Source organism: Leiobunum rupestre, chromosome 10, assembly GCF_980474605.1.
Source record: "Leiobunum rupestre chromosome 10, qqLeiRupe1.1.hap1, whole genome shotgun sequence".
Taxonomy (NCBI): domain Eukaryota; kingdom Metazoa; phylum Arthropoda; class Arachnida; order Opiliones; family Sclerosomatidae; genus Leiobunum; species Leiobunum rupestre.
In genome coordinates, this window is record NC_143393.1 from 8,546,620 (window position 1) to 8,556,550 (window position 9,931).

The 9,931-nt window shown below is 38.5% G+C and overlaps 1 protein-coding gene across 1 annotated transcript in view; it reads left to right on the forward strand.

Moving 5' to 3' along the window:
* Nucleotides 1-9,931, forward strand: part of LOC149923567 (uncharacterized) — a 79,617-nt gene that overhangs the window by 4,044 nt on the left and 65,642 nt on the right. Inside the window, exons 10-16 of the mRNA XM_090159821.1 lie at nucleotides 32-146; nucleotides 212-576; nucleotides 640-831; nucleotides 892-1,088; nucleotides 7,976-8,169; nucleotides 8,753-8,924; nucleotides 9,001-9,472. Coding sequence (XP_090015947.1) covers nucleotides 32-146; nucleotides 212-576; nucleotides 640-831; nucleotides 892-1,088; nucleotides 7,976-8,169; nucleotides 8,753-8,924; nucleotides 9,001-9,472 — 1,707 coding nt within the window. The remainder of the gene's footprint in view (nucleotides 1-31; nucleotides 147-211; nucleotides 577-639; nucleotides 832-891; nucleotides 1,089-7,975; nucleotides 8,170-8,752; nucleotides 8,925-9,000; nucleotides 9,473-9,931) is intronic.

Consider the following 9,931-nt stretch of genomic DNA (forward strand, 5'->3'; position numbering starts at 1 on the left):
GCTAACGTAATATATCTATTCTTTCGGGCAGTTATTCGAAAAGATTTCCAATTGCAAAATACAAGTGGAAGAGTTTAAGAGAATGGGCAGTCTACTAGAATGCGAATGCGCTTTAAAAATGTTCTCCCATTGGGTCGAATCTGTTAGTAAGTCTGATTTATGAATATTTACTTTGGTCACTCGGTAGAGTTAACCCTTTTTTATGGCGCAGACATGGCTTGGGACTCGACGCAAAAGTTCGGAAACGCGTTGATGGAACTGCTTCAGAATCCCGTCACCACGTCTTTCGGGGGTTGCGTGATCCAAGACTGCAAACGCCACGAGGCGAACGCCAAAGCCTTAGTCAGTCGTTGCGACACCGAACGGAGACACTTCATGGACATGATGGAGGTCGAGGAACTGAAGGTGCAGCAAGAACTACAGATGTACAAGTGCGAAAAGGACGCCAAGCAAGCGGTGGCGTGGCTGGAAGAAATCTGTCAGATTCTCGCCGTCAAGAATGTGAATATTGGGACCAACGAATCCGAAATTGAAAAAACGCGAGATGATCACCAGAAAACGGAGGAAACTGCGAAAGTACGTCATCGCGATTAAACTTATATTAAAGTAGAAAGAAATACCAACTAGAATTTGACGTAGGGCTGCTACGAATACGGCAAGAAACTCTTAGAAACCGGCCTCTTCTTACGCGACTCCTTCAAGTATAACTCGGCACCCAACGTCCGAATAACTCAACTGCTGGAGAGCGCCTGGAAAAAATTCGAAGGTGGCAGCCAAGAACGAACCATTCGACTTAGTTTAGTTCGAACACTCTATAAAACATACGAAAAGGTAAATACCACGGTAATCTTTATGTCATACCGAGATACGTATTACGTGTATTTCATACAGTTAAAATTACGCTTGGATGAACTGGAACAATCTTTGGAGGCTGATTTGAAAACGTTCGGATTGGTTCGGAGAAAATGGGTTTGCCGTAAACATCGGGGACGCTGGAATAAGATACATCTGGACGCTAGACATTCCAAAAGAGCCGGCGAATCTCTCGCGAATCGCATTTCCAAACCAGTCATCGACGGTTACGTCGGGTAAGTGACGCATTTTTATCTGGCCCAAGAACTTGGGAACTTTAGTTTAAAACTTACATCTTCTTGGGCGATCTGAAGCGTTTAAAGATTCGGAACTTTGGATAAATGCCAATAAACGGTTGTCACTTCTAAATGCGCGCTGGCTTTGGGGGTGTTTACCCGACTGTTTACATAAGCTCGAGTTTAATTTTTAGGGCTTCTAACGGAGGGCAATGTCGTTAGTTGGGTTCGTGGACCTCTTTACATATTTGAAACGTCAAAGGATTAGCTCCTTTTGACATCTCACCGGAAGTGACAATTCAAATTACTTTTCGAAAACGCGTCTTCTATTCTGCGGAAATCGGAATCTTAAGAAGCCATTTGCGAAGCGGTTTTTCATCTAAATTTATTTAGAGCTACGAAGCCTAGCTCGACCGCGCCACTATTTTGGGCGTCCGGGCGAAAAATAGAAATAAAGGACCTCAAGTCTACCATAATGAATCTTTCTCGGTTCTTGCCAAGAAAACTTTTGTCGTCGTTAGTTCTTTTTCTTTGTAGCGCTATCTTTGACGCGAACTTTCGGTTCTTTTGATTTAGGCTTATAATTGCAAGTTTAAATTGATAGATTCGCGAAATTCCCATTTCAAAGTTGCCGAAGTTTATAAGAATATTTATTCAATTTTAATTAAAACAAAATTATAAGCAGAAGTATGTGTCATATCTTTAACGGAGAAGGATTCAAATAGGCTATAAAAAATTAAACTTATACAGCTTTCAATTGAAGTTAGTTTTCCAGAAAAACCTCAAATTTTGCTTTATGGGAAATTTTCAGGATGCATACACTTGGGAGAGATGTTTGCAATTTTAAATTTCAGAAAATTCGTGCAATTTTTCTCGGTTTTGGAAAAAATAATTTTTTTTTTAAACTTTCAATGAACTGGTTTTTTGGCCGTGAAAAGTTGGCCTTTTTTGATCGAACTAACTTTATTTTAAGTTGGTAAGTACGCTCTACAACCTTTTAACAAAAAGTTTTCGTCTACCACCTAGCGGTAAAAAATATATATTTTTCAAAAACCGTGAAAAATTCCACGATTTTTCTGAAATTTACAAATAGGAAAGATCTCTTCCAAATGTATACATCCTGAAAATTTCACATTTACAAAATATATAGTTTTTGAGAAAAATGCCTGGGGTGATCAAATCAAAACTCCCTGTATATTTCTGGCTATATTTTATTTTATAAGACTACCTAGTCGAGTTTCTATAAAATCCATAATGGATATTGCTCAGCGCGGTAGACATAATGAATCAAGCGCTTGAAACTTTGTTTATAATTATTTTGAAACGCGTAAACATCCCAACACGCCATATTGTTCATCCCACTCCTTCATTCTCTCCATCTTTCAAAAACCCTTACAGTCACCTAACACTAAAGACGAGCGCGAAAACGGACCATCCTCGCCTTTAATCGAGCTTTTAGATTACGTAAAGAGATGAACTTTAGCATCTTCCTCGCAAAACCTCGTCTCGCTCCTCCTCGGGATCGGATAAAGGGGGGTCTTCCGTTTAGCCCGCGTCTGTTGACCCTGTCTCGCTGAAAGATTATACCATCAACCAGAAGCTTCCCCTTTACTGTAAACAGACAAACGTTCCGGGAATATATGAAATCTCTAAAAGTTGGCAGGTGTACCACGCGAGGTTTCTTTAACTTTTGGACCACGTGGAAGATGGGGATTTTGTCTTGGAAAAATATCCCAGTCTGTCTTCAGCTGTCTCGAAAACAGCCACGGAGTCTTCCCTATAATATTGTCCACTTTTTTATTTAATTTTATATATTATATACAACGATTTGTACCTTTTTTACCTTTTTACCCAGTTTTTTTTGTACGTTTCATACTTTTGGTACTTTATCGAAAACGAGTATTTTTTATACGATTCGCTGATGTTTCGTCATCTTTGCCGGACTGTTTAAATAGTAAGACGACTTCTATCTTTTCAATTACCTTAGTATTGTAAGAATCCTTAGAATTGTTCTAACCGCATTTTAGATCAAAGATTTATGGCATGCATTTCCAGGGCTTCGGGCCCGGCTTCCACCGCAATCTGAAAAATAACCATGAAAAACGGACTTCACATGAGATCAATTTAAAACAAACTAAAAATATATTTATTTGATCTAAAGTATCCTCCAAATTATTATTTATTTATTGAAACGCTTTGATCATTTGCGAAATGCCCTTCATCAGAATAAATTAATTTAAGCTGATGGTGCTTCATTGAAAAAAATACCGATTTCAGGCTAGTTTGGGAACCTTGAAAAAAATAGTGACTTTTAGCTATACTAAGGACTTGGTGAAAGTTCTGGCAGTTGTTTCAAATTGTTTTTGATTTTTTAAATAAGAAAGTTAAACATTTATTCGCACGCGATGCTCGGAATTCCAATTAGGAAGAAAAACTAAATTTAGTTAATTTTTATTTTATACGAAAATTGGGAGTTTGGCCAATGGTATAATGTTAGTTTTTCCCTACATTCTTCCTCGTGTAAAATTCACTTAATGACAATGAACAATAGTTATCTTTATTTTTTTTAAATTAGGCTTTCGAATCGTAGCCACAAAATCTAAATTTATCCAATGTCTTAGAAAGACAGCTATAGACGTTTTTCAACGAAATAACTCATCTTTATTAGGTTTGCCACAATATTTTAAGATTCAAATTCTCTGACTTTTCCCTGGCCATTTTTAGATATTTTCTCTGACGTTTTTTAAACAAATTTTAATATTAATAAAACAACCATTTTTTGCAACGTTCGAATAATTAAGTTTTAAAATGACCAGAATATTAAAGAAACTTGAAAATAATCTCAAAATGTATCACAGAACTATAGTAAAATTACCTTTATTAAATTTTCAATATAATTTAAAATTCCCTGGCTTAACGTAGACGTTTAACAAACTCTTGGAAATTCCCTACCTTTTTAGGCCTATTTCAAATTATGAATATGGTTGAAGAGGTAAAAAAGACCAACAACGTTTGGGGAAACTAAAATATATTTATTTATGGAATTAAACCGATACGCGGTACTTCGGCCGATAGGCCTTCAAGGCGAAGTTAGTCTATTTTCAAATTCCCCGATTTCCCTGACCTATGGCAGCACTGTAGATGTCAATGCAGATTTTTCTACAAAATAAGTAAACTGATTGCATGCTTAATCAAGGACCCTAATAAGCGGTCCCTAGCATTGCACAGGTCGTCAAAGGTTCAGAAAACGACCTAGTTTTCTGTTAGACAATTACGCAATTAAAGTTATTTTGTTTCTCTATTGTATTGCCATTATAACTAGTGCCCCACTTTCACGCTATCTGATAACCCTTTTTTGTATTTTAAGAAATTGGGTGCAGGAGAAAAAGTGCAGACAATACCGCATTTTTTTGGCCTTCTTAACCCTTTTGATTTCCGCATTCAGTTAATAGTTAGTTCCCCTCTTGTTCATTTCTTATCTCGTACTACTGTGTCCGTAAAGCAAAGGGTTGCCGAGCCAAAGAAAAATCGCAAGTTCATCAAACCCAAAAGTTTACCCGTAACAAGGGACTCCTTTGGCAACATTTATTGAAGAGCGTATCAAAACGGATAACTTTGGGGATAATAGCCTCGTCGCTTCTAAAGTTAGTGTTCCTACACTTTATATTTGTAAAACGCACCGTCTCGCCGATGGTACCGTTGGTACGGCGATTGCCGGGGAAGCATCACTCAGTTCGCACTAATATACAAACCTGTCTACTCATTTGCGTTCCCCCAACTACTCGCTTAGTGCGACGAAACGTTAGTGCGAATCTATCCTAAAAATAGTCAAGTGCGCCAACTCTATAATGAGTGTCTAAAAACAACTTCCCCACGCTTCTGGTGAATTTATAAATAAAATCTCGATCGTAGGAGAGTGGGGAGCGAGAAATATTTGAGGCCTTGGCGAAAAAGGAAAGGAAAAAATAGGCGTGTCAAAATATGTGCCTAGTAGGCGATATTCAACGCCAAAGGAATTATCGAAATTTAGAGAGGACGTTTAACTCTGAAAAACACGTTGGAAAAAGATAAGATCTAGGGGTTCGTTGACAGTTTGCGAAGCGGCCGTTGTTGTTTTGGGATCATATTTAGGGGTCGGAGTTTATTATTTCCATTGTCTAAAAAGGATCTGAGATAAATTTCACATGAACAAGGTCGATCTGAGATAAATTTCACATGAACAAGGTCGATCTGAGATAAATCTATCACGAACCAGGTCGATCTGAGATAAATCTATCACGAACCAGGTCGATCTGAGATAAATCTATCACGAACCAGGTCGATCTGAGATAAATCTATCACGAACCAGGTCGATCTGAGATAAATGTCACATGAACAAGGTGGATCCGAGATAAATTTGACATGAACGAGGTGAAACCGAGATAAATTTCTCATGAACAAGGTGGATCCGAGATAAATTTCACATGAACATTGTCGATCCGAGATAAATTTTACATGAACGAGGTGGATCTGAGATAAGTTTCACATGAACAATGTTCAAAAACGTATCTTAATCCTTAATAAAATTTATAAAAATGATGATCTAAAACAGATCACTATTGATATAAATGATGATCTAAAACAGATCACCATTGATATAGATGATGATCTAAAACAGATCACCATTGATAAAATGATAATTTAAAACAGATCACCATTGATATAGATGATGATCTAAAACAGATCACCATTGATAAAATGATAATTTAAAACAGATCATCATTGATATAGATGATGATCTAAAACAGATCACTATTGATATAAATGATGATCTAAAACAGATCACCATTGATATAGATGATGATCTAAAACAGATCACCATTGATAAAATAATAATTTAAAACAGATCACCATTGATATAGATGATGATCTAAAACAGATCACCATTGATAAAATGATAATTTAAAACAGATCACCATTGATATAGATGATGATCTAAAACAGATCACTATTGATATAAATGATGATCTAAAACAGATCACCATTGATATAGATGATGATCTAAAACAGATCACCATTGATAAAATGATAATTTAAAACAGATCACCATTGATATAGATGATGATCTAAAACAGATCACCATTGATAAAATGATAATTTAAAACAGATCACCATTGATATAGATGATGATCTAAAACAGATCACTATTGATATAAATGATGATCTAAAACAGATCACCATTGATATAGATGATGATCTAAAACAGATCACCATTGATAAAATGATAATTTAAAACAGATCACCATTGATATAGATGATGATCTAAAACAGATCACCATTGATATAAATGATGATTTAAAACAGATCACCATTGACATAAAATTGATCTAAGGATAAAGATTGGATTTTGATTCTTGTGCTTGTGAAATTATCTGAGATGTGATTTAGAACACTGCTAATGGCTATCATAACATGCACTACACCTAAAATTTCATGTCAATGAGGTTTTTGTAGTGTAGGTTAAAGCTAAAGCAAATTTATAGAGTTACCAAGCTTTCCTAGAAAAGAACCAAAAAGCAGATGACAATGCAGGCGACGTTAGCTATACCACGAAAACGCCCTCCTTTAAAAGCGTTTTCCATTTGACTCAGTGGCGTTGGAGGGGGGCACACCATTGAAAAAAAGTTACAAAATAAAATGATTTGTACGTACGGGGTCATGTGATTTGACTTCTCCAGATTCCCCGAATCCATCGCTGTCGTACTCACTCCGATGACAGGGGCGTAGGACGCGCGGGGAGGGGGGAGGGCAATGCCCCTCCAAAATAAACATTGTAGTCGGTTAAAAACTATAAACTGTCTAACTAAAAAGATTTACTGATCGGCAGGGGACTGGCCACAGGGCTTGAGCTGATTTGCCCCTTCCCACTTCTCAAACGTTCCTACGCCACTGCTCGGAGCAGAACCAAGCACGCAAATGGAACATGAACAGCTCAAGTCCGTGGCTCAACTACCAACTAATATAAAATCGGTGACCTGTATTTTTAATAAAATATTCTGTTTTCAACCAAGTCGAAATTCATAATTTAAAAAATATCAAAATAAAGCCAATTTCGTATTTACTAATTTCAGCAGTGGGAGTTAAAAATTACGATTTTTAGTATTGGAACCCCCCAAAAACATTTGAGCGCCTCTGAGTTTTGGAGGCTGGTTACGGGCCAATTTCCAGCACTCTAGATCTGTCAAATGGGCGTTAAGGAAATTGACATCGGGTAAAATCGATATCGATAGTATAATAGTAATAATCAGCTGGGCTAATACCCAAGGCACCACCTTTGGCCCAATTCACCTAGCGACTTTTAATGGCTTAAAATCGGGACAGGCAGAAGAAAACCTAGGCCTTTAAGTGGTAGCAAAAACCATGAATTCCGAAGAAAGTGAAGTTTTCGAGGTTACCAACAAATCGGATAAAAAGATATATATTCTGTCGGGGTATAATGATTTGGAAATTGTTAATTGAGAATGGACATAGGGCCAAGTGTGTGAGGCTATCGACAGAGATATTGTTAAATCGAAAATATCAACGTCAAACTCTCGTAAACTAACTCAGTTCTTCACTCCATAATAAATAAATTAAGCTAAGCTTAAAATCCTTGGTTCGTCGGTGTTGGGCTAAGAAAATCGAAAAATTCGCGAATGAGAGCGAAATTGCACCACGGGGCTACACCAAGGAGAATTAGGTTTCCGCGCGGTATAAAATCCTCCTTGGAAAACCAACTTACAACTTGTAGAAGAAAACATAGTTCCAAATCAAACGTTTCCCCTACATGGCCACTTGCGTTGCCCTTTAATAAATGGGTAGAATTTTTCAAAACGCATTTAAACGTTGTCTGAAATATCTCTTTGCAGAAATGAAGAAACAGCTCCGAAGGATGAGAACACATTAGAAGAGATATCGCGTCTCATCGCTTCCATGGCTGATAGGTTGGAAGCGATGGAGAACCGCTACTATAGCGACGAGGCCCTGTCCTGCAGCTCCGACGCCCAGTCTTTCGTCACGGCGCGGAGCACCCTGTCGACTTCGTCCTCTACGACCTTGACAGGTAAACGATTAACCGCCGCTCGACCCTCTAGTTTGACCTTGAAGAACCAACCCTCCCGACGAACTAACAATTCCGTTTTCGACGTTCTTAAAACGCTCATCATGTTAGACACCAGGAAACCTATCTTCGTCTGAAAACCACCGAAAAAGTGATCAATGTTCCTAGAATCCTATTAGCCGTGTCCGAATTATCAATGTCGCTCCAAAGTCAGCTTTGTAGGGTTCTTAACTCAAAAATAATCTTGTATAGTTCTTCGTTGGCTTCCGAAGAAAATGTAGTAGTCTATTAAAATTCGGACACGAATTATTAATATTTCCGTACATTAAAGGTAAAAATGTACAAGTGATGATCGATTTTCGCGGATGTTTCAACGTGAATTTGAATTGTAATGCACTGCACAAATTGGCACATACTATTATCACTGTATATTTTTACCATTATTGTATTTATGTGTTTATTAGGAAGATATTAAAAAGGTGTTTTTAAGCTATTGTCCGTCTCGTTTTCCGTGTCTATTTCGGTATGTCTGTCAAAAACAGCAATCTAAAAAAAAGAGTCTTGAATGGTAATGGGAATGGTTTAGGTGCTGCGTACAGAACCCCGAGCAGTGGCGGCAGCCTCACCTTCTACCCGGAGGATTTGGCCTCGGCATCGGGAGATGACGACTGGAAGACGGCCAGCGAGTGCGCCGCCGATGAGTGGCAATCCTTCGAGAGCTTTTCCGATGACACAGCTCTATCTTCTACCACGCCAAGGTCAGTAGTTCAATAGCGCAAAACACTTTAATTTATTGTAGTTTTGGGATAACTCGGTTTTATCTTAACGTTCCAGGTATGTGGTTCACAGTGGCGCCTCTTCCTTGGAGAGACAAGTGAAAGAGTTAAGAGTCCAGCACCCGGCCGCTCCAAGTGGTTGGCAGACCACTTCGGAAACGGTGGACGGCGTCAGGACTTGTTACTCGAAAGAAATGACCCAGAAAGCCACCGTCAAGAGGGTGACTTATTCCAGGGTGTTCGATACGCAACCGTTGGAAGCGTATCAACAGCCTCAACCTATTCCTCAGATCCCTGAGCCGCCTTCCTTGTCCTTGGAAGCGGCGCCACGGCCCAGTTTCTGGCCCAACAAACGTTCATCAGCGACCATTACGCCTTTGAGCGAATCCTTTTCCCCGCTGTCCACGGAATTCAGAAGTTCCGTCGAAATGATTCATCACACGCAGATGGAATCGACGTCTAGTAAAGGAGTTGTGGTACCTCTTCAGGAACCAGAAGAAACAGACGAATTGTTAGAAAATATGAAAGCGGTAAGTTTTTAAATTTTTTATCTTTACGCGTTAATAAGCCTATTTCAATAAGCACCAATTCGCCATTAAAAATAACTATAAAAATGGCACTTCGCGCGACCATAGAGGAATACTATTCCTACATGGCGCGACAAATGGTAAGCCTAATCTGACGTCTACATTTTCGCCAAATTGCGCATGCGTCAGACACGGACACTCGCTATTTAAAAAGACTATGAACTTCCACATTTATGGTGGGTCAACTTATTTCAATTTCTGCCACCAGGTTTAACCGAAGCTAAAAGTGATTGGCGCTAGCTACGTTAAAAAACCTGTCTTATATCGTGTTAGCAGACGACTTTTCGATGTAATTCATACTCCCTTTAAAAGACTACACCAGCGTCCAGCGTTTTAAACTTTAGTTTACTAATTTATCGCGCGCGAGATTCGCAAATAGGGCTGGCAAAATCGAAGAATGTG